Raw genomic sequence first — 27,970 nt, 5'->3', positions numbered from 1 at the left:
TTTATTGAGTACCTACTATGTGCCAAGTATTGCCTGAAAGCAGGGTGTTCATTTAATCTTTACTACTACCCCCTGGTTATACTTCTTGTAAAGATGAGGAAACTGAGGCCCCAGAAAGTTTAAGCTGCTTGCTCCAAATGATGTGGTAAACGGCAAAGCCAGGATTTGAACCCAGCCTGTGATCTTACTAGTAACCACTGTGCCCGAGGGGACCTGAGACCAAGCGGAAACCAGCCCAGAAGCAAGTGTGAAAATGAGGCCCTGCCAGCGGCCTTCCTGGAGGAGGCGCCCTTTAGCTAAACATCAGGTCACCTGGCAGGGCCAGGCATGATCCTCGCCTCAGCACTCAGGACTGAGGTCATATGAAGCCGCAGCAGGAGTCCTACAGCTGCTCTCCTTCTCCACCCCCGGGACACCACCTCCCTGAGGTGCACAGGGCGAGCCTGGCTACAACAGGGCCCTTCACATAGCACCTTGTGGCCTGTTGTAAGCACTTTACATACCTACACTCATGTCATCCTCACAACAACTCTATGAGGCCAGTACTCTGATTGTCTTCCCATTTTACAGAGGCACAAGCCGAGCACAGAGATGCTGAGTGACTTTCCCAAGCTCACACAGCTTGTAAATAGAAGACCCAGGACTCAGTCAGGAGTCTGGCTTAATTGCTATCCCAGACTTCCCTGAGTGTGCGAGCATGAGCGTGTGTGTGTGTGTGTGTGTGCACACGTGTGTGTATGCACATGTGTATTCCTGGGCATGGAGACAGGCGAGTGGCAGGGGCGTCTGCTGGCTGGGCACAGCTTGAGGGAGAGCAGTGAGCTGCCTGCCCTCTTTCCAGAGATGGAAAAGCCGAGTCTTACAATCCAGAGGTTGTGCTGGCTGCTGTCTGAGCGGCTGTGTGAGCTGGGGGAATCCTCAGACCTCCCTGTGCCTCAGCTGGCTCACCTGGGACATGGGATGGAGCCAGGTGATGCGGGTGTTGGAAGGATTGCAGGTTCTTGAAAAATGGCTGCTGTTAATTTTTTTCTCACCCTATTTACCTCCCCCACCTCCCGGAATACCTCCCCGTCCCCTGCCTCCCAGAGGTTTGGGAGGCTGCGTACAGGCCAGCCTGGGCTGCGCCCTAGACCCCCCGGAGCCAGGCACCGGACAGGGCCCATCACTCAGCACAAGCCGCCCCCCGCTCTCCTGCTGCTGCTGGCTCCATCCATCACCTTTAATTTTATTTGAGCAGGAAATAGGTCCTGGTGGTGCCCGTTTATGAGCGAACACAGTTTTATTGCTTTCTACACGAAGATAACGGCACAGCCCCGGCCCCTGCCAGCCCCCGCCCCTCCCTGACTCCCGCGCTAATTCATGCCTCTTTTTGACACTCAGACTCACCCACGCTGCCTCCCCTGCCCCTCTCCCGGAGTTAGGGATCCGAAGAGACACCCACCGGCTCCCGCAGCAGAATTGCTGCCTCTGGCCCGTCCTGGCCGCCCCCTGGGCAGGGGCTGGCACCGGGGGCTTCCCTCACCCCCACTCAGGGATGTGGGAGCAGGAAGGGGGCAGTTTGGGATCTTTCTTGGGCTGGTCAATGGAGTGGCCAGTGAGTACGGGTTGGGGTGGGCAGAAGGAAGGGTTGTCTGAGGCTGGATCCTGGCAGAACACACACTCAGCTGGGATGTGGAAGAGTTTAGTGGTGGGTCACTCACAGAGGCTGGGCAGAGCTGGGGCCGGCAGGTACATAAAGCACCACGGACTACAGCTGAGGGAAGCTTAGCACCCCTGGACCCGAGTGGGGCAGGAACGGGGCTCTGGGGCCCCCATGACAGCCGGAGGTCGTGGTGACAGAGAGGCCAGCCTGAAGCCACTGCCTGACCCTCCAAATCAAGGCAGGAAGGGAGCCAGGGGGAAACCCCCAGCCTCTCCCCATCCCGCCCTCCTACCTTCTGCCGACCTGTCCCCTGGTCAAACCCAGTGGAGGTCAGAGAGCCCAGGTGATGCTGTCCGCAGGGGTCAGCCTCCTGGGGGCAGAGCAGGCCGAGGAATGAATGATCAGAGAAAGAACTACATTCAAAACAGTTAGGTCTGTGTCAGGAGCTGGGGCAGCCAGCGAGAGTCCTGCTGAGGGGTGTGTGAGTGTGTGCACTGGGCAGTAGGGGTGACCCCTCACCACAGGGCTGAAGAGGGCAGCTCAGCAGCCGGGAAGTGTGCTGAGGGAGGTCAAAGCCACCTCTCCTGCCCACGTGTAGCTTCCAGAGAGAGGTGACATCGGGCCTGGATGAACAGGCAGAGGAAGAAGGGGAAGGAGGGCCGCTCACCCACACACCGCGATCTGCTTATCACCCATCATTCTGGTCTCGTTAGCTGTAGCCCCTCCCGATCTCTACCTGCTTGTTAGCTCAGTTCTAATTACACGGGAGACATAAAACGAGTTTAAAGTGGCCTATCACTCACAGGTCTGGAAACTCTGACAGGTGCCTCCCTTGAGTAGCAGCGTGAGAGCTCCCGTGGCGGGCCCAGGTTGCCAAGGGGAGACGGGAACGAACTTGGCTTTGGAGGAGTTCTGGCTGAGGAGGTGTCCTGAGCCCCAGCCCCAGCCTCAGTGAAGGGGTGCTCTTTGGAGAAAGTGGGGTGGGGGAGCGCAGCAGCAGGGTCCCACGGGGACCATGTGTTGAAGGCTTCCTGTGCACTAGGCCCTTCACACGCTTTATCTCCTAATCCTCACCCCGCAGACCCCGGCAGGGCAGTCATTATGGTCCTGTTGACAAATGAGGAAACTGAGGCCCAGGAGGTCTGTTCCCGGTCCCGTGGCCGGTGGAGGCGGAACCAGGATCTGAACTTGAGTCTGTGCGGTTCAGAACCTGCCCTCCTCTTCCTAGGCCGTGATTGGTGCTCCACCCTCACCTCACCCCACGCGGATGCCTGCGGCCCGAGCCCCGCCTCGGACCTGTGTGTCAGCACTTTGGGGAGGGCCTGTGACCCCCCTCGGGGACCTCAGCTGGGCCTGTGGTCTGTGAGAGGGGCCAGGCGTCCTGCTGGCACTGCCGTTGCCAGAGCAGAGCTAATGGATTCATGAGCGGCTCTCCGCGGCCCCGCGTGCCGCAGCCACGTGGAAGGGCGGCTGTGAGCTTGATTACAGACGCCGCTGCAGTTTCCGGGAGGGGAAGTGTTTAATTGGGGGTTTTATTTCCAACACCAGGGTCTGACTTAATGAAATATCCCTGGGCCTCCTGGCACGCGGCCGGCTGCCTCCTGGTGTTGACAAGAACAGAGCCAAGCCCCTGGCTGATTTACCAGCAGCTCCTGGGCCAGATAAAGCTGGGCTGATAAGCAGGGCTGGGCCTGGACCCGCTGCACCCCCGGCCGAGATGGGCATCTGGGGACCACGGCCCAGCCAGGAGCCAGCCCTGGGTTTTAATATTTGCTGCTGCTGAAGGATAATGGACAGCCACCCTCACACAGACGGTCTCAGGGACGCGGTGATCCCTGACGCTCTGCCAGTAGCACCACATCTGTGCCCACACCACCTCCCCATCATCCCGTCCTCCCCGCTGGCCCTGAGCAGAGAGTGCGGCCGGCCTGGGGTCCCGCTGGCAGGAGGGCCTGCTGGGAGGACCCTGGATGTCGGTGACGGTGATCGGCCTCGGGAAGAGCAGAGGAGAAATGACACGTGGCCATGGTTGACTCCTGGCAGTGCGTGTGGCTGCTAACTCCTGGCTTTTAGAGGCAGAAAGCTGGGGTCTGAGTCCCGCCCCTGCTGCGCCCTGGCTGTCTGGTCTGGGGCAGGTCGCTTGGCCTCTTAGAGACTCGGTTTCTCCACCTGCCAAATAGGATGAACTGTGTCAGGTGGTTGTGACGCTCAGAGGTGTCGGGCAGGTGCTTGAGACAGGTTCTGTGAGTGTGCAGCCTGCAGAGTGGGTGTGCAAAGGGGCGTGATGGGCGGGCTCCAGCAACCGTGGAGTGCCAGGCCCTGAGCCTGTGGTGGCGAGTAGGTATCAGCAGGGTCAGGCTCCCGCGAGCTGAGTGCTGGGTAACCGGGCGATTTGTTGGTTTGTGCCCCAGGCAGTGTCCTCTCCCTTCCCCAGCCCCTCTGCTTCCCTCTTTCTCACTCCCCTCCACCTCCCCCCCCCCGCCCCCCCCCCCCCCCCCCCACACACACACACGGGCTGCCAGAGAAGGCTCTGGCATCAACCCCACTGGCCATGAGGTGAGAGCCCAGATCCCGGCACTGCTCTGGGCTTATCTACCACTGGTTTGGCCAGAAAAGGACTGGACCCTCTAGTGAAGGTTTTCAGGCATCCACCCAGCAGAGCAGATGCATTCGGTGCCTGAGACAGGCTCCCCCCTCCTCCGCCCCTGTCTTGCCTGGTTCTGCACTAGGGGTGCTGGGACAGGCTCTGCTGCTGCCAGAAGCCCCACCGTTAGGCTTCAGACTTTCCGGGGGGAAGTCTCTTAAAATGCAGGGCCTTCTGGGAGCGATCCTGCAAGCTGACGTGCCTCACTGTGCGCCAGATGCCCTGTCCCGGAGAGGGACCTGGTTCAGGGTTTGCTTGTGGCAGGGGCAGGGGAAGGAGAGCCAGCAGGGAGGCTGCCCAGGGTGCCCGGGGGCCAGCTAGGGAGGACAGGGCCTGACGGACAGCCTGCAGGTGCCTGACAGGGCGGGGAGACGCTGTCCTAGACCCTGCACTAAAGGTCTGCACTCACACGGTGGGCAGGGGGAGGGTGTGCACCGGGAGACAGCCCCGGCCTAGGCCCCTCCTGGGCCCCAGCAGGGAGGCTGGCCGCGGCCGCAGTCAGGGCCTTTATTCCACCTCCACCAGGAAGCCTGCCTGCCCTGCCACCGGGAACCTAGGAGCCTCGGCGGCTTCTCCGCTCCCCCTCACGCGGCTCTGCCTCCCACAGCTGGGGAAGCAGGGCTTTAACATCTTTAGAATTTTAACATCTTTCACAATTTGTCCTGGCTCCAGCTTCTCTCCTGGGTCCCCCTGTGCCACCCCTCTCCTCCCCCACCTCATTTTGTCCCACTTCCCGCCCTGGGGTCAGACTCACTCTCACGAGCAAACCTGTGGCCACAGGCCCCGCATGTCCCTGGGGAGGTGGGCAGTGTAGCGGGGCCAGCGGACGGACTCGGGGTCCCGATGCCTGGATGTGAATGAACGGCACCGCTCGCCTGGACCTGCACGTGATCTCTCTTGGTTTGCATTTGTGCTCTTCCATTCTGACCACATTTTTGGCTTTTTGTCTGTGAGTCTTATTAAAGCCAGGAAATGTGCTTCCTTCCTGCTTCAAATGGGGCTCCCTGGGGACAGGGCCATGTCTCCCCTCAGACGGGGGCTCCCTGAGGACAGGCTGTGTCCCCCTTAGACTGGGGCTCCCTGAGGACAGGGCCGTGTCTCCCCTCAGACAGGGTCTCCCTGAGGACAGGGCCGTGTCCCCCTCAGACTGAGGCTCCCTGAGGACAGGGCCGTGTCTCTCGCTTCCTCTTTGCCCCTCCCTGCCCACTGGTTTCCAGGCCTGCTCTGCCCACGGAGTGTTGGGGGGAGGTGGGCACTGAGCCTGCGGACCAGAAGCCGCAGCAGTGGCTGTGGGCTGCCAGGGCCACAGAGGTCACAGCAGACCTGGGAGCAGTGTGACTGAGGCGGAGACAGGGGCCTGGCAGTGGCTGGAGTCATCTCCTTGCTGCTCAGCCAGGAGGAGGGGCTGAGGGCGGCGGCGGCCCCGCCTCCATGACCGCCTCTCCTGTCCTTGGGCCAGGTGGGCACCTGGCAGGGCAGGAGGCCAAGTGTGCGGGCATCTGTGTGTGGGTGTGTGTGAGGCGCGACTCACTCCCAGAGGCCCGTCCTGGGGGCGTGGGCAGCCCCGGGGGCCAGAGGACGAGAGGCCATGGTCTCGGCCGAGGCTCAGCCCCCTGTCCCCCGCCCAGTGCTGCAGGGCCACGTGTACCGCTTCTGCACGGCCGACGGCCTGTGGCTGCTCCAGGACAACTCCAGCCTGCCCTGGCGGGACCTGTCGGAGTGCGAGTTGTCCAAGCGCGGGGACAGGGTGAGTTGAAGATGGGGGCTCCGAGCCAGCGAGGGGTAGCAGGCCCCTGCGTCGCTGAAGCAGGGCCCTGGGCCCTGGGGGTGTGGGGGGCTGGACCGTGGTCGTCTCCTCCGTCGCTCCAGGTGGGAGCTTTGCACACCATGCTTCCTGGGCAGAGGTGGTGCGTGTGCACCTCTGGCCTGGGACCAGGGTCCTGGGATCTGGAGACCATCTCCCTGGGTTATTCTTTTTCTCCGTTCTGGGGGCCCCACGGCCCCATGGGAAGGAGGGGTGTGGGAGGGACGGCCTGGGGCACCCCATGCCCACGCGTCCCCGTGTGCACACAGAGCTCCCCGGAGGACCAGCTCCTGTCCCTCTACATCGTCTACACGGTGGGCTACGCGCTCTCCTTCTCCGCCCTGGTCATCGCCTCCGCCATCCTCCTGGGCTTCAGGTGAGAGGCCGGGCCGGGGCACTGCCGCGTCCTAACTCCCTCTCCGTCCCCAGATGGAGGCGGGGGCACCGAACCAGAACCCCAGGCAGCAGGCTCTTCTCCTATAAGCAGTGGTTCTCAACCTTCTGGCCCTTTAAAGACAGTTCCTCATGTTGTGACCCAACCATCAAATTATTTCCGTTGCTACTTCCTAACTGTAATGTTGCTACTGTTATGAATCGTAATGTAAATATCTGATATGGGGTGGGGCCACATTAATAACAAAGAAACAGAATTTCCGGAGATGAGGCCCAGAAATCAGGATTTTAAAAAGATTCCCAGGTGATTCTAATGCGCAGCCAAGGTTGAGAACCACTGCTCTAGACTCTCACCGCTTTTGTAAGTATCTGTAAAAATATACGGCCAAAATATTGCCTGCTTTTGACGACATGCCGGACATAGATTCTTCCGCAATGTTATTTTTGGCCTGACAATGGGTTTGTGAGATTCATTTACGTTGAAACAGGTAACTCTTCGTTCCTTTTAACTGTCGCTGTGTGCCGCATTGTGTGGTGTGGCACAGTTCATTTATCGCTTGTCCCTTTAATTGGGCATTGGAAGTTTTCCTCTCCTGGATTATACACCTGCCACAGTGAACGCTCTTACCTGTGACCCCTTGTGCCTTTCTCTGAGGGCACATACCTCCGAGTGCAGTCGCCTGATCTGAACAGCGCGTGCTTTTGCAAATTGATCAGGTGTGGTGAAGTCGCTTCCAAAGTGATCGCACCAGTTTGCCTTCTCACCAGTAATAAATGAGAGTTCCCTTCCCTTCATGCCCTCGCCACTATTTAGTATTCTCAGGCTTAATTGTTGCTAATCTAAAGTGTCTGAAATATCTCATTATGATTTTAATGTGCATATCTCTGATTCCCAGAGAGAGCCGCGTTTTTTATGTTTGATTCTGTGAATTGCTTGCTCGTAGAATCGCTTACTTTTTATTGGCTTATTTGGCTTTTTCGTTTTTATCTTAGGCATTCATTACATATTCTGGGTACCAATGCAGGAAATGTCTTTTCTTAGTCTGTGGTTTATTACTTTTTTTCTCCCCACTCACTCTGGTGCCTTTTATGCACAGAAGACGTCAATTTTAATGGAATGAAATATATTAATTTTTCTGTTTTTATTGATAAACAAAATTTATCAATAGATAAAAAATAATTTTGTCACTTGATTTAAAATGTATCATTTTTTTCCCAAAGACCAAATTTCATTATGGTCTTGTTTGAGAAATCTTTCCTTATCTCCTGGGGTCGTGGGTTTTGCTCATTCCTTATGGTTCTTTGCTGTGCCTGGAATTTGCTTTTGTCTCTGGTGGAAAGAGAGATGAATTTTCCTTTCCCAGGTATACACATAGTTAATTGTCTCAGGACCACTTACTGCCAGTCATCCTCCCCCCTCGGTTGCTGCCAGGCCGCAGGGGCCGCCGGTGGCTGGGTTGGTTTCTGTCATGTTTGTTGGTCTCTCCATTTGTCCTTTTGCAATACCGTGGTGCCTGAGCTACTATATATTCATTAGAAATCTCTGTTCGCTTGTAGCAAGGACCCCTACTTTGTGGTCTGAACTAATCTCAGCCCTCGCCTCTTCTTTACAAGTTTTTAAATTTCATTTTTTAAAACCAACACTGTTGGAATGTCTGTTATAGCCATATTGACATTATCAATTAATATGGGGAGAATTGACATCTTTAAGAGAGTGAGTCTCTCTGTGAATGCGGTATAGCTTCAGTTAATTTAAATCTTCTTTAATGATTTTAGCAAGTTTTATTCCTCCTAGCAATCTTGCCCATGTTATGTTAGACTTATTTCTAGCTAGTCAATTCAAAATATTATAAATGAATTTTTAAATCTTACTTCTTAATTGTTTGTTGCTGATGTACATGAACATACCTTGCTGAGCTCTCTTATTAGTTCTAATAATTTATGTGTCAAGTGTCTTGGATTTTCTATGAAGATAATCTGTCATCTATAAATAATAACAATGTTGTTCCTTTATTCTCAGATCTATTTTTTTTTTAAATCCTCACCCGAGTATGTGGCTTTGCTGGTTTTAGAGAGAGAAGAAGGGAGAGAGAGAAACATTGATTGGTTGCCTCCAGGGATCAAACCTGAAACCCGGGTATGTGCCCTGGCTTGGAATCCAACCCATGACCCTTCAGTGCATGGGATGAGCCACGCCCACCAAGGCTTTCCCAGCTCTTGCACACTTTTCCCTTTTCTTATTATAGTGTCTAGGGTCTGTCGTACAATGTTGAATAGATGTGATGATAGCTTCTTATGTCTAGATGACCCTTATTTTTTTCTGATTGTAAAGGGAATACTTCTAAAGTTTCTCAGTTAAGAATGATGTCTGCTCCTGGTTTGGGTAGAGAGCCCTTATCATGTTAAGAAATGCCCTCGTATTTCCAGTTTGTAACACGTTTTTACATGAAAGGATATTGAGATTGCATCCAATACTTTGGGAATCCTTACCACGTGCCCTGTGTGGCAGCCCCGAGGCAGGTAAGAAGGAGGCCCTGCCACCCAGAAGCGAAGTCCCCGCTGGCGGAACTGGTCCTCGCACCTTCACCGCTTGGGCCACACATGACTTTGTAAACAAGAAGATGCCACAGACAGAGGACAGAACGGGGGTGGGGTGGGGGTGCAGTGACCACGCAACCACAGGCTTGTGGAGAGGCTGGACTTGAACTAAACAAAAGGGTTGTCAAGGTTGTGGGGAGACGGGCATGCTCGGAGGGAGGACAGGAGCCGCCCAGAGCCGGAACGTGCCCCGGGTGTGCTAGCCTGAGAGCCGGGGGTTGCGGGCCGTCTTGCCAGAGGCTCTGCTTTCTCTCGCAGACACCTGCACTGCACCCGGAACTACATCCACCTGAACCTGTTTGCGTCCTTCATCCTCCGAGCACTGTCCGTCTTCGTCAAGGACGCGGCCCTCAAGTGGATGTACAGCACGGCTGCCCAGCAGCACGAGTGGGATGGGCTCCTCTCCTACCAGGTGCGTGGTGTGTCCGGGAAGGGCCTGGGGAAGGAGAGGCCATCGGTGGAGGCTGGTGTCCCCCATCCCACCCAGACCTGGCACAGAGAAAGGCCAGAGCTGCCCAGGCCTGGTCCTCAGGGAGCCCCCCCACCCCCACCCCCCACATCGCCGTCTGATGGGAGAGGCAGTCCATCATGCCCCCCCTCCCCCCGCCAAGGAGACACGGCCCCTGCCCTTAGGGAGTTCTCAGTCTGACATGGGGGAGGGGTCAAGAGAGGCAGGGGCCAGAGCTGTTGTCCCCCCGGACCCTTCCTCTGCCCCCAGGAATCTCTGAGCTGCCGCCTGGTGTTCCTGCTCATGCAGTACTGCGTGGCGGCCAACTACTACTGGCTCCTGGTGGAGGGCGTGTACCTGTACACGCTGCTGGCCTTCTCCGTCTTCTCTGAGCAGCGCATCTTCAGGCTCTACCTGAGCATAGGCTGGGGTAAGGCACCGCCAGCCATCACACCCCCACCCCCACCTGTGGCACAAGGCGGGGGGGGGGGGGGGGGGGGGGGGCTCAGCCGCTTCCACTCCTGCCCCAGGCTCCCCCAGCCCCGTGAAGCTGCCTTGGTGCTCAGAGCACACTGCTGGGCTGGGGCAGGGCCCCTGGGTGACTCTCTCCTGGGAACAGGGCTTGCTGCCCATGGGGTTAGGGTTACCCTCCCTCCTTTTCACAACCCTCCCCCTTAATGGAAGCCAAATCCACCGCATATGCCACAGCCCTGCACTGTCCTCAAATACCCCCGCCCCTAAGGCCTGCTGGGATGGAGCCAACACCCGCCAACACCCGCCAGCCCTGGGCAGCGAGGCCGGGAGGGAGAGGAGGCCAGGGGTCGCGGAAGCCAGCTGAGGACGGTGGACCGCGGATGCGCCTGGAGCCCAGCCGGAAATGTTCTGGCCAAAAAAGTTTGCCGAGAACCACTGAGTCTTTTTTTTTTGCTGGAACATTTCTGGTTGTGCTTCTGCCTCTCGCCACGTGGGATCCCGATGAGAAAGGGGTGGGTGGGTGGGGCAGGGGCTGGGACCCCAGCAGCAGCGGCCCCCAGCCCCCACTCGCCACCAAAAAACAGATGCAGCAGAATTACTCTGGGGGCCCACCGGCGCCATGGGGATGCAGCAGAGGCCCTGCCGCCTGGCCTCCCGGGCCTGCGGGTCCCTGCCCCCTGCCCCCTGCCCCCTGCCCCCTGCCCGCACCACAGGGCCCCCCTCCACCGGAGCTGCGTCCATCCATCCACTCCTCCCTCCCTTCACTCGCCCACCTCAAGCTGCTCTGACCACTGCTGTCCCGACTCCCAGGGACTTCCCCTCAGTCACAGCCACGCTCCTTCTCGAAGGCCCGTCCATGCTGGCTCCTGCCCCTGGGCCTTTGCAAGGCTGCCCGGTCCAGTCCACCCCTCAGGAGGCCATGCAGGTTGGCTGGCCACCCTGGCTCTCTCACACTCCCCTGCTTCTTGCTGGTGTTCTTCAGCCACTCGGCTCCATGTAGCCCAGGGAAGAAGAGTGCCTCTAAGGGGGCAATAGTGGGGCCAGTGTATTGAGGGCACCGAGGTGCAGACGGGCAGAGCCTCATGGGCAGGGTCTCATGGACGGGGCAGGGCCTCATGGGCAGGGCCAGCCCTGGAACAGCCACCTGAGTCCCAGGCTCTGAGCCCCCCTGTCCTGTCCTGCCCGACACTGTATCTCCTCCAGTCCCCTTGCCCCGTGCAATATGCTCAGGTCTCTGCACAGGTGGGCCCCTGGGCCTGGACTCTGCGCTCAGCTCCCTGCTCCCGCCTCCTAATTCTCCAAGGCTCAGCCCCTCCCTGCTGAGCCGTCTGCCCTCCGAGGCCTCTTTATCCCACTAGGGCAGTCAGGCCTGGGCAGCTGGAGAGCCTGTGGAGAGCTAGGGTGGGCCAGTGCGGAGAGCGCTGTCCTCAGGGAGGGGGTGGTGATGTCCATTCTGGGAAATAGCATCAGCACTGGGAGTGCCCGTCACCATGGCGACCTGTGGACAGGAACAATCAAAGGGACGCTGTGGTGTGTGCAGAGGAGGGGCTGAATGGGGGAGGGTGGGTGGGGACACATCGTGCCCTGAGGTCTCGAGTGGGAAATGGGGGAAGGGTGCCAGTCTTTCCACCACCTCACTCCCCAGGGCTTAGGATCTGAGGGGCATAAGGGCCGGACCTGGGGGACCCCCCCTCCCTAATCAGAGCATCCTCTTCTTGAGGAATTGAGATATGGAGAGACAGAGAGACAGAGGGACAAAGGCAGAAGGTCAGAGAGAGTCACAGAGAGCCAAGCACCCCGCTATGATGCCAGGAGGCCTGGCCCTGTTGGCAGGCTTGGGAAACAGCAAGCAGCTACTTGTGTGAGCAGAAGAATTAACGTGGGGACTCCAGCACAGCGGGGGATGGGAGAGGTCCCAGAAGGCATGCCATGGGCGGCCGGGCACCCCTAACCCCCAACCCCCAGGAGGCTTCGCAGGAGGAAGACAAGTTGGACGAGGGCCCCATTACTTCTTGGAGCTGGTTCTGTTCTTATTCAAGCTTTCTCTGCAGCCTGTCTTGTTGATTTTCTAAATGGGAGAGAGATGAAGCCAGCAGGGAGTGTGTAATGTTTGCACGCGGCAGAGCTGTGCCTGTTTTTAAAAAGACTTTGTTAGGAGATGCTGATGAATGAATGAAGCCCCGTGTCTGGTATCATGTGTGAGCCCCAGCCCTGGAGTGGGGTCTCTGAGAAAAAGAACTGCATGTGGCCGGGGTGCCCCAGACGTGTACTTGCCTGGAGAGCTTCCCTTCTCTGAATGCTGTACTGACTCCCTCATCATCATCCATCCATCCATCCCCTTCTCCCTGAGCATCTTCTGTGCTGGAGCCTTTGGGGGCATCTGTGCCTCGTCCGGTCTCATGAAAGCCTGTTATTATAGCATCATGGATACTGAGAAGTCTATTGTGTTCAAATAAATGGCCAAGAGGAAGCTATCCGAGGAAGCTGTGGGCTTCTCTGCTTCCCCCATGCCTGTCCGCAGCTCCACGCACGGCAGCTCCAGACATGCGAGCCACTCGGCAGCTTCTACTGAGTGGACAGCACATGATGAGGACCTGGATGATGGTGGCAGGAAAGGCTGTGAAGTGCATCCTGCCCTGGAAGCATGCTCCTGGGGGAGACCCCCCAAAGTCACACATGCATACACATGGACCCCCACACACACAGCTGTGTCCACACACCTTACTATGCACCCTGTTGCCTATCTCAGACACCCACATCTCCAGCCCCGAGAGGGGCGCCCATCGAGGCAGACACGGAGGGGGCTAGTGCAGAAGCCACTGAGGGGACTGGCACGCGCGTGGGATTGCAGTCCCCCCTGAGCCTCCCAAGCCGATCCCTCTCCATCTGTCGCGTGAGGATGGACAGTCTGTAAGTCAGCACACACATACCGAGCTCCCGGTGAGCTGAGCGCAGGCTCTGGAAATGAGTGAGGCTCTAGCTGGAAACCAGTTGCATTCGTTGCCATTTGCTGCAGACAAATGACCCCACAACTTGGCTGCTTGAAACAATTGTTACCTCGAACTTTCTGTGGTCGGGAGTCTGGTTCACCGTAGCTGGCCTCTGGCTGAGGGGCTCTGACAGATGCAGTCTGGCTGTCAGTCAGGGCAGCTGTCATCTCAAGGCTGAGCCGGATCGGAGAATCCACTGCCGAGCTCACGCGCGAGGCGGAGGGCAGGAAGCGGAGGACCTTGCTGGGTGCTGGGTGGAGGCTGCACTCCCTGCCGCAGGGGCCTCTGCCTTGGCTAAGTGTCCTCGTGGCATGGCAACAGGTGACCTCATTGAGCGAGAAAGCCCAAGACAAGCCTTTTCTAACCTTTCACGACAGTGTTTCATAACCTGATCTACGAAGTGTCACGCCATCACTTCTGCTGTGCATGCTGTCACCCAGACCAGCCCTGGTACAAGGCGGACTATACCAGGGTGTGGATGTCAGGAGGTGGGGACCTCTGGGGCCCTGATGGAGCTGCCACCACTGTCAAGTCTCAGCCCAGTAGAAAGTGCTGTTGCCATTCTCGTGGCTGTGGGCCACTGTGCAGTTAGTTGGGCTGCCGACATCGAGGTCCCGTTTCCACCCCAAGCTCTCCCCAGCGCCTTGCAGGTGTGCGTGGTCAGGGAACAGGTGTCTGGCGGGGCGTCCGGTGCCTGAAGAGATGGACTGAGATGGGCGTGCGGGCTGAGGCCGTGGGGGAAGCGCAGCAGAGGTTTGGCCTGTTCCCACCTCACGCAGCATGTGGTCCCCGCCCCATGGCCCTCTCTGTGAGGAAGGCTGAGGAGTCGGGTGGGCGTGGCTCCACCGCCTGTTCTTCATGCACCCAGACCAGCCTCGTTCCACACCTTCTGGAAAGTGTGGTTTGGGCCAGGCTCAGAGAGGGGCTGCAGGCGGGGGAGGCCAGGAAGGAGAGGCTGCTGGGTGTGCGTGCGGTGGCCCCAGCCTGCCAGCCCCTCTCCCCTCTCTCTCTCCCTCTGCTCTTAGGTGTTCCCTTGCTGTTTGTCATCCCCTGGGGCATTGTCAAGTACCTCTATGAGGACGAGGGGTGAGTGCCCTGCTCCTCGGGGTGAGTGTGCTGACGTCCCTGTCCCCAAACCCCGTGTGGTTCCTTGGCCCCTGGGGCCTGCGGCTGGGACCGGTTGGGAGGATAAACTGAGGGACCAGAGCTGAATTTACGACTAGTTCTCTCCTGCCCTGTCCACCCTCCGTGGGATTGTATGAAGACGAATGGTGCGGGGCCTGTGGGGAGTGTGGTGCCCCCTCTGGGTTCTTCTATAAGAACTGAATGAAGTGTTTGTTGCTTTATGTATGGCACTGTGTACACACATGCCTGTGTTCACAGGCTCACGTACCTCTATGAGGTTAAGACTGTGTGTGTGTGTGTGGCTGGAAGGCCTTTGTGTGGGTCTGTGGAGTGGTTGTTGGGTAGCTCCCGGTGGCAGTGCCTGTGTGGCTCTGTGCGTGTCTCTTTGATGCCCAGGTGCCTGCACTTCTGTGCCCTGTGCCTACACTGTGCCAGGGTCTGGGCCCCATTGGGTGCCTGTGTGTGTCTCCCCTCTCCAGCTGCTGGACCAGGAACTCAAACATGAATTACTGGCTCATTATCCGGCTGCCCATTCTCTTCGCCATTGGGGTGAGTGGCGGTGTGGGGGTGGCCCTGGAGGTGCTGGGGAGGACAGGGGAAGTGTGTTGTGACAAGGCCTCCGGCCACCCTCCCGTCTGCCCTGCAGGTGAACTTCCTCATCTTTGTCCGGGTCATCTGCATCGTCGTGTCCAAGCTGAAAGCCAACCTCATGTGCAAGACGGACATCAAGTGCAGGTGTGTGACCGCCGGCTCTGCGGGCACCCTCCGCCTTCCTTCCCGCAGAGACCGATCCCGGGTGCCCAGCTTAAGGCTGCGTGACCTTCTCCCACCTGGGCCTCACCTGGGACCCACGCCTTGCCCTCCTCCCTATATCTGGGCAGCTCCTGGGCTCTGAGGGGCTCGGCCGCTACCTCCCTCCCTCCAAGCAGCCTGTCCCAGGGTATTGGGGTAGGAGGGTGACTGACCAGATGCCAGGCCTTGGTGGGGGTTTGGGGCCCAGAAAGGGAGAAGAGTTCATGGGGGAGGCCCAGAATGACATCTCCAACCGCCCCCAGACTTGCCAAGTCCACATTGACGCTCATCCCCCTGCTGGGCACCCACGAGGTCATCTTTGCCTTCGTGATGGACGAGCACGCCCGGGGGACCCTGCGCTTCATCAAGCTGCTCACAGAGCTCTCCTTCACCTCCTTCCAGGTGAGCATGGCGGGGGCCCTTCCCTGCGACGTCCTCCAGTGAGGGTGGGGCAGAGCCAGCCGGCAGCAGGCAGATAGGCAGCGAGGCCTGGAGGAAAGTGGTCCTTGCCCAGGTTATGTGGTTGGAGCCGAGCCTGAGCTGGAATCCCCAGGTGCCCCGATGCCCAGGCCAGTCTTTCTATAAGCACATTGACACGAAGCCTTTCCGGATGTAGCCATGGGCACCCAGCCATGAATTGGTCTTCTCCACTAGTATTAGCAGATGCTGCTTCGGGGGTGCGAGTGTCAGTGGGGCGTAGGAACATAAGAAACTGGTCCCAGCCTCTCAGGAAGGTCATGGGATGGCCACCAGTATGCGGGCCTGTGTGTGCACTTGCACACACACTCACATGCACACACTCACACATGCATGCACACACAGAGAGACACACATGCATGCACACATACTCACATGCACACACAGTCAGAGTCACATGTAGGCACATGTGTGCACATACTCACATGCGCACACATGCATGCACACAGAGACCTACAGACACATGCAGACACATGCACATATGTGCATGCATACTCACATGCACACACATTCAGATGCACACAGACACACATGCACATACAGAGACACACATGCACATGTGCGCACACATACTCACATATACACACTCACAGGTGCATGCACACAGAGAGAGACACACACACATGTACTCACACACAGTCACACACAACCACACGTGCACACACACAGATGCACACATGCGCACACATACACACACAGATCGGAGTTCTGGAGCACGTGTCTCCTGAGTGAACATGGGGCTGGGCCGGGGAAATCCGCACAGTCAGAGGTCCCTCCTTTCTGGGCCCATTGTCCTCTAAAGGAGACGGAAGGGCTCCTGGAGCACCTGGGCAAGAGGACTTCTTGTCCCTCCAGAAAGGAGAGGAGAAGAGCCCCCCAGCTCTGGGCTTCCCAGTCTGAGCAGGGAAGGCTGTGGCTGGAGGCCCACGGAGCTGGGGACCAGGGCCATCCAGGGCCATCTGCAGGACGCTGGCCTCCCCCCCCCCGCCCCCCGCCTCTCCCTCCTCCCGCCTCCTCCTGCCTCCTCCTGCCTCCTCCCTGCTGACGCACCTCTCCTTTCCAGGGGCTGATGGTGGCCATCTTGTACTGCTTTGTCAACAATGAGGTAAGCCTGAGGAGGGGTGTGGGCACCCTACTAGGCTGCCACCCTCAGTGTTCTGGAGCTATTCACTGGGGACCCCCACAGTCTTCCAGCTCAGACCCCTACTTAGCAAACCCAGTTTTCTGTGTTTGGGTCTCCCCCCCCCCACACACACACACACACTCACACGTGCAGGCACACCTAACCATCTGTGAGTTTGGGGACGACCCAGCCTCATGGTAAGGGAGTCCTGAGTGAACAGGTGTGAGACTGTTATGAGGTGACTCAACAGACGTGTCCACACCCAGACTTGGGGCTTTAATATCACTGTCTCAGTTCATTGTCACAGCCTCTTCCCCAAAAAATCCCTGCTAAAATTTGGGTTTGACATCCCCGTGTTCACACCTGAGAACACTGAAGGTCAGAGACTAAGAAACATGCCGGGTTTGGCCCGGAAAGAGTGGCAGGGCCAGGACTCCAGGGAGTTCTGCCTGGAAGAAAGCCAGCTGCCCTTCTTGTAGGCAGGCCAGAGCCCGGGCCGCACGGGAGCTCCCCCGTGGCCTTCTGGCTGCTGGGCTGGGAGGAGGGGTTCTGGCTGACCCCACACCCTCTCCTGGAGACCCCATGGGACCACAGCCTCTGGGATGGCCGGCTCCTGGGAAGAGGGGCTGTTTGTGTCTGTGGGTCCCTGGGGGAGGCTGCTTGCTCCAAAGTACCCAGCTTTGTGCTAGAACTGGAACACCCCCAAGCCATCGAAGTGGAGATCACAAATCTCACAGCTCCCCCCACCCCCGACACACACACACACACACACACATACACACATCTTCCAGGGGAGAAAACAAATAAGAGTCCCCCAGGCAGCACAGGGCCACCTGGGGAAGTTTCCACAAGAGGCCTGACCCCCAGCAGGGAAGAGAAGGTAGGCACCCCTCCCCACAGTCTGGGGGGAGACTGAGGCCTCTGGTAACTGCACCCAGGTCACTCCAGGGGAGGGTTTGCCTCAATGGGCCGGAGCTCAGGTGGCCCATGGACACTGTTCGTCAAAGACGAACAGCTCTCCATGTGGTTTCTGTGTCACTGAGTCCGGGATCGGAGCTCGGAGATCTTAAAGTCTGCATGTTCATGCAAATTGTACTTTTGCTCTGGGCGTGGGGGACAAGGGGAGTAGCGTAGGGACCCTGGAGTTTCAGGGATCTATGAGATGCCCAAAGAAGCAAAGTGATGCAGCAGGAAGGATGAAGGATGTGGGCAATGGCATCAGATTTCCGCTCTGGGCCAGGCCCCATCACCTAGTGAGCTGTGTGACACTGGGTGAGTGACAGGCCCACTGGGAACCTCAGTTTCCTTGTCTACAAAAAGGAGGTAATAATGCTCACAGGGCGTGGACTCGGATCTCTAAAAGGGAGGGAGACACCTCCGGAGCGCTTGCTGTGTATAAGGTGCTCAAGGGTTTTAGTGAATCCAATCCTGTGTAATAGATGTTATCCCCATGTTACAGATGAGAAAATTCAGTCTGCGCCAAGTGGAATGAATCGCCCCCGTTCAATGGCTAGAAGGTGGTAGAGCTCGCAGGCTGTGGGAGGGAGCCTACGCATGCTTCAGGGCTGCTGTGACTGGGGAGATGGAGGCAGCACCAGGCACAAGGTGGCCCATAACCAGGTCCTTGCCCATCATCAGGGCAGGCCTCAGAGGGCTGGCCAGACTCTGGGGTGGGGTGGGCCAGGCAAGGAGGGAAGGCGGGTGTAGAGGACACTCAGAAGGATGGCATTCCCTGCAGGGATGGCACAGCCAGAAGGGTGGTGTGCCACCTGGCCCAAAGCTCTGCTGCTTTACCTTCTGGGGGACGGGCAGGGTGGTGGGTATCCCCTCCCACGTGTGCTCGGCAGGGGGGCAGAGGCCTGTGAGGAGAGAATGGGGTTCCTTGCTGCCACTTCTCACTCGATCCCCCAGTTCCATTTCCCACTTATCCCTCCCCTTCCCCCAGAGCCCTGCTGGCAGCACACGCTCACCCCCCACACACACACCTGCACGCACCTGTGAGATGGCTCCCCACCACTTCTGTGGAGCGTCTCACCTGGACCCTGTCTCAGTCACTTCTCCTGACTCCAGCTCTTAAAGCCCACTCACCCTGTCACCTCCCTCCTCGTCGGCCTCCCCAGCCCGGCTCAGCGGTGAAGAAGGGAGGGATGGGCACATACCCCCACTCTGCTCTTGGCAAATAACTTGACCCCTGATCACCAGATCCCTGCTGGCCTCTCCCAGGGGCTCTCCCAGGCTCCTGCCTTGGGGTCCAGGAGGCCCCACCCGTGCACCTTTACACCCTCGTGGAGACGCTCGGTACCCTGTAGCTCCCGGCATGAGGACAGACCTGTCACCATCACTGGGCCACAAAGGCACCCGTGGCTCCTGGGCCGAGGCCTGTCCTCCAGGCCCAGCGTTGCCATGGCAATGCCAGGTGCTTGTGACCCGAAGAGAAAAGATGGCCCGGGCATTGGTCCTGCTTGGCTGCCTGGCACCTGCGGCCAATGGGCGGGGAGCAGGCCCAGGGAGGGGTGGCCTGGGTGAACTTGTGGCGGCTCCTGTTCTCTGACTCTGGAGCCTGCGTGCTGGTCCCGTTCTAACACTGCCTGGCTGTGTGGCCGGCAGTCACCTTGCCTCTCTCCCCAAGTGCAGATGGTGGTGAATGAGCTTTACCCCAACCCCAGAGCCTGGCTCAGTGCCCGGCCAGAGAGGCTGTGGGAGGCAGGAATGGGGGTGAACTTAGGGGTGCAGTGCTGGAACAGGTCCACACTTGCGTCGTTGTCCGTGTGGCTCCATCGTAATAACTCGGTAACAAGGAGCCCATTCGTTATTCATTCATTCGGCTCCTTTAAGAAACACTTATTGAGTACCGACTATATGCCGGGCACTGTGTCAGGTTCAGGACAAGTGAGGTGAGGAAGGTGTGGTGCGGCCCTCCCACCTGATTTGGGGCGGGGGGGTGCGGGGGCCGAAACAAGTATGGCCGAGAGAGTCAGGGGAGGCAGGGGCGGCAGGTAGGAGACTGGCTTTGGAGCCAGCCCCGATCAGTTCAAATCCTGGCTGAGACCCAGAGAAATATTTTTAAATAGATTTTTTATTGATTTCAGAGAGGAAGGGAGAAGGAGAGAGATATAGAAACATTAATGAGAGAGAATCATTGATCGGCTGCCTCCTGCAACCCCGGGCATGTGCCCTAACGGGACTCTGTGACCTCTTGGCTCCACCACCGAGCCAGGCCAGGCGGGCCCAGAGAAATACTTAAATACCACGCACCTCAGTGCCCTCTGCCAGGAGCTGTTCACAGGGTTGCTGTGAAATTTAACTAAAATAATCCATGCAAAATGCTGCACGTAGTAGCTCCCAATAACAGATGCTGTGTAATGAGAGGGACCGCAGCGAAGTTCGGGAAAAGTGCCGAGGCTGATGGGCACAGAGGCACGGTGCCAGCACACTGGGGAGCCCTGGTCCTGTCCGGTTTCCTGCTGGGGTCCAAGTGACCCCTTCAGTCCCTGGGGTGGCTACCCATGGATGTGCCTCAGTTTACCATCTCTCCCCTCATACCCCCAGTTAATGGCTGCTGCACAGAGGCCACCATTGTCTCAGATGTCCCTGTCCCAGCTGTGAGCACACACTCTACACACACTGTGCTGGGCAGGGAGCTGGCGCATGGCGGGGGCTACACATGTCCACTCCCCCTTCCTCAGCACCCGGGCCTGGGCTCCATGGCATGGCCTGGGGCACCTGGCCCGTCCTGGCAGGCAGGCCCTTGGCACCTCCTCTCCACTCAGTGCAGAAGACATTCTTTTAAGGGGTGGTGAGCGGTGTCGATGGGCTCAGCTGGGTAGACGTCGGCCCTGCAGCAGCAGGAGAAGAGGGGTGTTTGTGCAGGGACGGATGGGGCATTGGCAGCGAGCTGCTTCCTCCAGCTGCTGGCAGCTGGCCATCCAGGTGGCGGGGGCCGGAAAAGGAGGAATCAGGCCCCGAACATTCCGGTGTGGGGAGGCCTGGGTGCCAGGGTGGGGCACAGGAGAAGTTCTGGGAAGCACTTATGGGAACGTCCCCAGAGGAGCCCTCCAGGCGCCCTAGGCTGGACGTGCAGGTCCCAGCAGCCCCGGGGGGACCTGGATCACCAGGGCGTGGCCACGAGCCCATGGTGACTCGGGAATCTACAGTGTCAGTTGGAGTTGATCTCTGTGCCCAACAACGGGGTCCCCAAGCATCAAGCCTCTTGAGAAGGCTTTTCCCAAGGGAGCCGGAGCCCAGCGCAGCAGGGGTCCTGGTTGACCTTACCTGGCCGCACCTCTGGGGTCGGGTCGGGACTGGTTCCTGGATGGAATTAGTTCAAGCACAGGCAGAACCGCCCCCTCCTCACTGCTGCTCCCTCCCCGTGAAGCCCGGGGCGTTTAGAAGGGCCTGGGCGGGCACCGTGGGGGGCGGGGGGCATGCTTCTCTCTCCTCTGTCGTCCAAGCTGAAAAGTCAGAAGATTCTCTCTCCTTCTCGTCTCTCCCTCGTCTCCCCGCCTTTCTCCCTCCCGTTCTCTTCGGTTAAGTGATCCCGAGATGGATGGTAAAGGTGCCTGGCGAGTCAGAGTTTAGAGATGGAAGGGACCGACTAAGCCATCAAGCCCATCTCCCTCCTGAGTTCAGGCGGAAAATAGGAGACAACAATAAACAGTTTTATTGGGATATTAATTTAGGCGCCCGAAGGCCTTGACTTGTGTCTCTTAATGCAATGCAGTGGATGCTTCCCTTCCTGCTAATGTAATAACAGCCATCCTGTGGGCAGTCGGGTTGCATGATGGCTTTTGTCCCCCTCCTTTTCCCACGGAAGGTCCAGCTGGAGTTCCGGAAGAGTTGGGAGCGCTGGCGGCTCGAGCGCCTGCACATGCAGAGGGACAGCAGCATGAAGCCCCTGCAGTGTCCCACCAGCAGCCTGAGCAGCGGGGGCACAGTGGGGAGCAGCGTGTACTCCGCCACCTGCCAGGCCTCCTGCAGCTAAGCCTGCGGCACCTGCCCTCCCAGGTCGGGGAGACCCTCCCAGGCGGGGCCGGGGAAGGGAGGGACAGCTGCTCTTAAACAACCCCCCCTCCCCCTGCTGCCCCATCCCCAACCCATCAGACAGGCAAATGGGCAATGCCTCCGGGACGCGGACACATTTTCTCTGAGGAGAAGCAGCTGCTAATTTGATCACTGTGGCGGGAAGAGAGAAAAAGCTATTGCTGCTAAAATGAGGATCTCTTCCCGTTAAGCCACAGGCCCCTGGGGTTCCCCCAGACAGCAGCAAATCAGCCCCAGACTCAAACTTGAGGTCAATGGCTTATTAGTGGGACTGCGGCTGTCGGAGGAGGTGGTCCTGAGAGAGGCAGACGGAACCTCAGCCAGATGAGAGCTGGGTAATGCAGCCGCTGCTGCCTCGGGGTGGGGGCCCCAGCCCATCTGCCTGCTCGGTCAGGGATGATGTGCACGTGTCCAGGTCACTGGTTCCCCTCAGCTGCCCCTCAGCTTTCCACCAGTTTCTCTTTGCAGAGTTTGTTGGGGCTGCGACCAGCAGCTGTTTCTAGAAATGGCTGCAGGTCACGTCGAGAAGATGCCTGCGGGTTTCTTCACTGCCGCCCACTTCTCCTGGGCGTCTCTCTGAGTTGCTTTGGTGCCGGCCCCTGCCACGCCCAGGGAACCGGGCAGGCCCACTCCCGGGGAGCCCAGCCCTGTGCATGAGTCTCTTCTGGAGACGCTCAGGAGCCCTCTGGGTTCCCCTAGGAGCTCCAACAACATCCACGTCAGGGACTTCGATTACCCGCCGCTGACGGAGACCCAGGGGCCAAGAGGGTGCACGCACCACCCTGTGGAAACGCTCTGACTTCTGACCAGATTCTGTGTTTTGCATGGGAGTTTGGGTGCCTCCTCTAACTTTAGGAAATGGGACCTCTTGTGGGACAACTGCCAGGCCCTGCTGTTACCATGGAGACAGGCTTCCCCTGCTCTGGGTTTCCTCCCTCTGAAATCCCCCCACTGGGGAGCTTGTATAGACTCCATCCACTTTTCTTCATTGCTGTGAATAGTCTATGTGCAAATGTGCCATTCTGGTCTCTCCCACCTGATGAAAACAAGAACTAAATCGTGGTGGTGGTGGTGATGTTGTTGGGGTGTGGGGGTCGGGGGGAGGAGGTTGTCACTGATTGGACTCCTCCACACTCAGAGCCGATGAATGTTTGCCCTGCCTCCGGGCTCATCACATAAGTCACGCGCAGCAGTAACCTATTACTCCTGCCACAGCCACGATGAGAAAGCAGACATGTAGCAGCACCGTAGATTCCCAGAAAAGGGGGAGCCAGCCACCCTGGGAGGCTGGTGACAGCGTGGACGGGTGCCGAGAAGTTTCCAGCAGGACAGACCTCTCTGGAGTCCCGACCTCCTGGGAGAGCTGAGGGAGAAGCTTCCGATGAACTGCTGTATGAGCCCTTCTCTCCCTCCTTCTCTGGTTTAAGTGCGTGTGGGGGGGCCCTCCCCCAAAACCTTGCACCAGACATGTTCTCACCAGAGGCATGTGACGTGCAGGGAAAATAATAATGGGACATAAAACATGTCAAGCAGAAAATTTCTTATACCTCAGCTTCAGCGAAGTGTTGTGTCTATGTTAATAGGGAAGCTGGGCCTCGGGCTAAAGAAGAACTGTGCCTACTGCCTCCTCAATGGTGGGGACAGGGACAGGCCCACCTCCCTGGAGTCAGGCAGCCTTCCCGGCGGGCACCACCTATTGGCTCTCTTTCTGGAGTGGAGACGGGTGATGAGCACTGGGGTGTTGATGGGGGAGGGGGCGGCGGTACAGCTCTGATGCAAGCATTTCGGTTTTGGAAGATTTTGAGACTATTGATGCACTGCGCAGCAACAAAGAAAGAGACACATTGGTATTTTCTGCAAGAAAAAAATTGTTGAGGGGAGACAGTGTTTAGTTAGGGGGCACCTGGGAAGCTCAGGCAGTTTGGTAAGCACAGTTCTTTTCCCGGCTGGTACTGGCGATTCCTGATTTCAGAAGGCTCATCATGCCCCCGCATCCCAAGCCTTTTAACACCGAGGGACTTTTTCCTTCTTGGATACTTACCAGATACTGCACTGAAGAAAATATTTTCTTTGCGCCAAGACCCACACTATTAATATTCATTTGAACAGCAGGGCACTCCTTCCAAAGCTGTTCCCAAACTGTCCTAAATAAAACACAGTCCTAACAGACCTGGGAACCATCGAATGCAATGGACTCCGGAATCCACCAGCTGTTTGCATGCCTGATGCTCTGGGTATGGAGCTTGCTGAGAACACCCTTGCCTGCCTCTGTGCTGAGGGAATTACTGCTGACCAGCTGGGAGCTGAGCAGCCCTCAAGGTCTGGATTCAGCACTCTGGCCAGCTCCCTCGACTTGTGAGGGGCTTCAATCCTGTCAGCCTGTCCTTGCCATTTCAATCTTTGGAGCAGCTAAATCACAGAACTGAAACAAACCACATGTTGCAACATTTCCTTCCCTTTCAAAGGCCTTTACAGGTTGTGGCATGATTTTTCGATCGCCTCAGTGCAGTTCTTGCTGAGCACCACCCCAGTGGAGTTCTCCGGGACTCGAGCGCAGGAACGACCTTGGAGAGCCCTCCTGCCTGCGCTGCAGTGAGGAGGGAGGCTGGCAGAGCTGACCTGCCCAAAGTCACAGTGCTAGATGGGGGCTGAGCTGGGCCAGGACCCCGGCCAGCTCCTGCCTCTCGACCAGTGAGGCCCTCTAGCAAGGATAGGTGAAAAGTATAAATGGCTACACAGATGCTCTCAGTAAAATTTAGCTGTTATCTGGGTTTCCGTTAGAGAGCAAACAGCAGCAAATGTAGGTGCCATGTCCGTGGTGATTTATTTTACTGAGACAAGGGTAGAGTGTGCTTTATTATCTCTATGCCATACTTCACTCATCCTTGTCTTAAAATTAAGAAATGAAATGCGTAAGGCACGCATACGCATAGAAACAGCCAGTGGGCCGTCTCACCTAGCAAACCCAGCGCTCTTCCATGGCCTGGCTTCCTGTTTCCTGCTGCCCCTGCACTTGTTCGAGAAGTACTGGCAGACACACAGAGGGGACTGAAGGAGCCCTAGGAAAGGTCCTGACCCTCTTTTGTTTTCTGTAGTGCTTCCTGAAGTGGGAGAAGACCAGCAAACTGGGCAACTTTAGCCAGGCAAAGATGGCACAGCCACCACGAAGGGCAAATAGAGTCAGTTCACGTCCGTGCCCAGCAAGGCTCGGTCACCTCATCCATGTGGGCTGTTTCAGCAGCTTCCATCTCCTTGTCCTCCGTCTCTTCCACAGTGAAAGAACACTCGTGTGTGTGTGTGTGTGTGTGTGTGTTCCTGCACATAGCAGCATAAAGTTAGGAGATGATGAATCTAGAATCTTCCCACCCACTGTGAAGGTTATGGGACCACACAACCCTGGGCGAGGACGTGTGGGAGTCTGAGCGATAGATGCTTCCTCTCCATGCACAGACAGCGCTCCCATTATTGCTAATGCCTGCTACGTGCTCCGGGAAGGCAAAACCTATTCCAAAGGTTTATTTTCCCTCCACTGAATTGATTCTAATCTTCAGTGCTGACCCCGCTTTTGGCTCCTACAAGTCAAACTATGAAAATCCTCCAAATATGGCAGCTTACTCTGCTAAGACAACTATGTGAATGACATTCTAAATATTCAACAGAAACCAAATTAGTATCGTCTTTTTTTCTTCTTCTTTTCGCTGGAGCAAGTTTTCTTGGGAAGCAACACGCACAGAGAGAGAAACTTCTGCAAGCGACCGCACCATGCCCTGCAGCGTTACCTGCTGGCTCCACGCACTCGGCCTAGCAGGGCCACACCAGGAAGTGTTGTCAAGCAGTGTAATTTGAAACACTTTACTTAATGCTGCATGCGTCTACAGTATCTATAATTACTTCTGCTCTGTCAATGGCTACAGGTTGGCAGGAAGCAGATAAGAAGAATTATTTTCCCATTAACTCCTCCAGGTCTCTTGGACTTTGCCTGCATCTGAATCTGTCCGTGAGGAGTTTCTCTCCTCCCCTTGGTCATTTTAGCCCGTTTCCAGAACCTCATCCAGCAGCTCTGCAATTCCCTCTGATGCATCCAACCTCCTCTCCACCCCCACGACTCCCTCCCTCAGCCCCCTCCCCACAGTGAGCTCGCCACACTCCTCCCCTCAGTGGGAGTGGACCCTGCTCGCCATGCTGTGAATGCCTCTCTCTCAGCTGTGACCAATTGAGGGGTGCAGCTGGGAGGGAGGTGCTACCAGGCTGACAGTGATGCACCGAGTTCCCCACTGGGCCACCAGTGGCTCGGATCCAAACTTGCATGGGGGTCGTGCAATCTTCCTGAAGGGGCCTGTCAAAACTATCAGTAATTGTCAACCCGACAACCTGGCATGACTAATTATCACTGTGTCCCAGCAGGCGGCAGGCGGAAAACAGACACACGAGGTATTTGGGTGTGGGGAGGAGAACTCCTGCCGAGCCTGGGACATGGGACACCTTGCTGGCTTCTTTCCCTGGGAGCCATTGGGCTGATCGGCCGGGGCCAGATTCAGACAGACAGACAGACAGGGCTGGGTCTTGCCCAACGGTTCACACTTCACTTCCAAACCTGCAGTTCTTCTAAGCTCCTCCCACTAAAAATACTCACATCTTCCAAGCAGATAAACCTCAACGCCCCCTTGGTTTGGGCGAGGGTTTGATGGGATCTTTACATGCACTGAGAGAGGTGAGCCAAGCTTGCTGGAGGGACAATGCTTTTTGTCGGTCTTCAGTGCTTTGAGGGGATGGTTGCTCCTCATTCATGGCTCAATAAGATAATTGTCATGCAATGTCTTAATGTACAGATTCATGTAAAATGTGACCTGCATCCATAGGTAGCAAATGTGCCCGGTGTGTAATCCCTTGTACAGATGTGAACGGGCTCCGGCTCTTTCTTAATTGGCCTGGCAAACCCAATAACAGCCTGTCACCACTGCCTCCTGCTCTTCTGTCGGGAGAGGAAATTTTCTGCAGTGTCAAGCGAGGTGACTCATGGTGCAGCAGGAAAACACAAAAGATGCCGTTTCCAGCCCCAGGAAGAAACCTTGCTCACTTTCGCGTGGTGATGTTCATCTTCAAAGCACTTAGCACGTACTCGTTTCTCCGCCGCAGACTTTATACGGGGACTGCCATGCCATTTCAGTAGAGAAGTTGGGTGGTCGAGTGGCTTAAACAAAGACTGACGGCCAAATGGATGTCTTCTGATTCCACTCATTCATTTGATCCTCCATCTAAATGAACTCAGTCCATTAAGTCCATTTCTTTAACAACAACAACAACGAAAAAGCCATTAAAGCAGGAAACTTGTTTGTAAAGCAGACACAGAATTTGAATGGAGCTGCTGGTTAGAGATTCATCTTCAGAAAAATGAACTTTTCACCAACTTAAATCTTTGCTCGCCCTCCAGATTTGCAATTCCCTCTCACAGCAGAGCCCATTCTCCCTAGTTCCTCCACCATTCAGTTACCGTTAGAAAATGAATGTACTTCTCTGAAGGTCTCCTTAAACACACCTTCTTTTTAGACAAGCTGTGGCCATTGTTCCTTTCAAACAGAATAATTCTCGTTCTGAGCGCAAACTACAAATGTAGCCAGCCCCTGCTGGCAGACATAACATTTGCATTTCGGAGTTTCTGCACCAACCTTGCTTTCTACTTCATCCCCCGCCCTCCACCCCTCCCCCCCCCCGCCCCCACACTGTTGCTATTGTCACCTCTCTGCATCTCGCCCTGACACTCAGCAGGACAGGCTAGAGCTCAAACTGTTTCCCCTTCCCATCCCCGGAAAACACCTGCCCAAACCAATGTAGCTGGCCCTTGAGAAACTCGGGTTTGAACTGCGCGGGGCCACTGGTGCTCAGAGCTTTTTCACAGAATACACAGCACCCCTCCCTATCCCTGCATTTCTAACCCATCTGTGGATTCAACCAACCGCAAATCAAAACCAGTATTTTCAACCCAGGGTGGGAATCAAATGGTGGAGGAATTAGGGAGAATGCACTCTCCTACGAGAGGGAATTGCAAGTCTACAGAGGCCAAATGCCGACTGTATGCATTGCTCTACATCATTTCATACGAGGGACTGAGCATTCATGGGTGCTGGAGCCACCCCCCTGCAGATACCGAGGGATGGCTGTAGGAAAGGTTTGGGGGAGTCAAATTGCACGTGGGTTTTCCATGGGAGTGAGGGAGGATTCGGTGCCTCTAACCCCCATGTTGTTTGAGGCTCAGCTGTAATGACCACATTGGTAGGACCCTGAAAGTTGGGTAGCTGCAACCTCAGGAAAAGAGGGTGCACTCTGGCTTAACAGGGCGTAACCCGAGGCTGAGGAAAGGGCGAGGGGAGCTGACCTGCCCTGCCCTGCCCTTCAGAGGCTCAGCCATGGGGGTAACAGATG

The 27,970-nt window shown here is 57.0% G+C and overlaps 1 protein-coding gene across 3 annotated transcripts in view; it reads left to right on the top strand.

Annotated features, from left to right (window-relative positions):
• The window catches only part of GLP1R (glucagon like peptide 1 receptor), a 32,284-nt gene extending 9,183 nt beyond the window's left edge, over nt 1-23,101 (top strand). The window contains exons 4-14 of one of the 3 annotated variants that reach the window (XM_070419411.1): nt 5,915-6,033; nt 6,360-6,466; nt 9,340-9,493; nt 9,800-9,959; nt 14,019-14,079; nt 14,598-14,667; nt 14,765-14,853; nt 15,174-15,312; nt 16,451-16,492; nt 21,324-21,514; nt 22,250-23,101. In XM_070419411.1, the coding sequence (XP_070275512.1) occupies nt 5,915-6,033; nt 6,360-6,466; nt 9,340-9,493; nt 9,800-9,959; nt 14,019-14,079; nt 14,598-14,667; nt 14,765-14,853; nt 15,174-15,312; nt 16,451-16,492; nt 21,324-21,491 (1,109 nt within the window). In that variant the 3' untranslated portion in view covers nt 21,492-21,514; nt 22,250-23,101. Of the gene's footprint in view, nt 1-5,914; nt 6,034-6,359; nt 6,467-9,339; nt 9,494-9,799; nt 9,960-14,018; nt 14,080-14,597; nt 14,668-14,764; nt 14,854-15,173; nt 15,313-16,450; nt 16,493-21,042; nt 21,186-21,323 lie in introns of those variants that run through there. The other 2 variants (XM_070419410.1, XM_070419412.1) reach the window with 2 other exon arrangements.
• The last annotated feature ends 4,869 nt before the right edge of the window (nt 23,102-27,970 follow it).

The sequence above is a fragment of the Myotis yumanensis genome, unplaced genomic scaffold (genome assembly GCF_028538775.1).
Source record: "Myotis yumanensis isolate MYYU_CA2020_CCGP unplaced genomic scaffold, mMyoYum1.0.hap1 SCAF_6, whole genome shotgun sequence".
In the NCBI taxonomy this organism is placed as follows: Eukaryota; Metazoa; Chordata; class Mammalia; order Chiroptera; family Vespertilionidae; genus Myotis; species Myotis yumanensis.
Note: the sequence above shows the minus strand (reverse complement) of the source record. Positions and strands in the feature narration are given on the sequence as shown.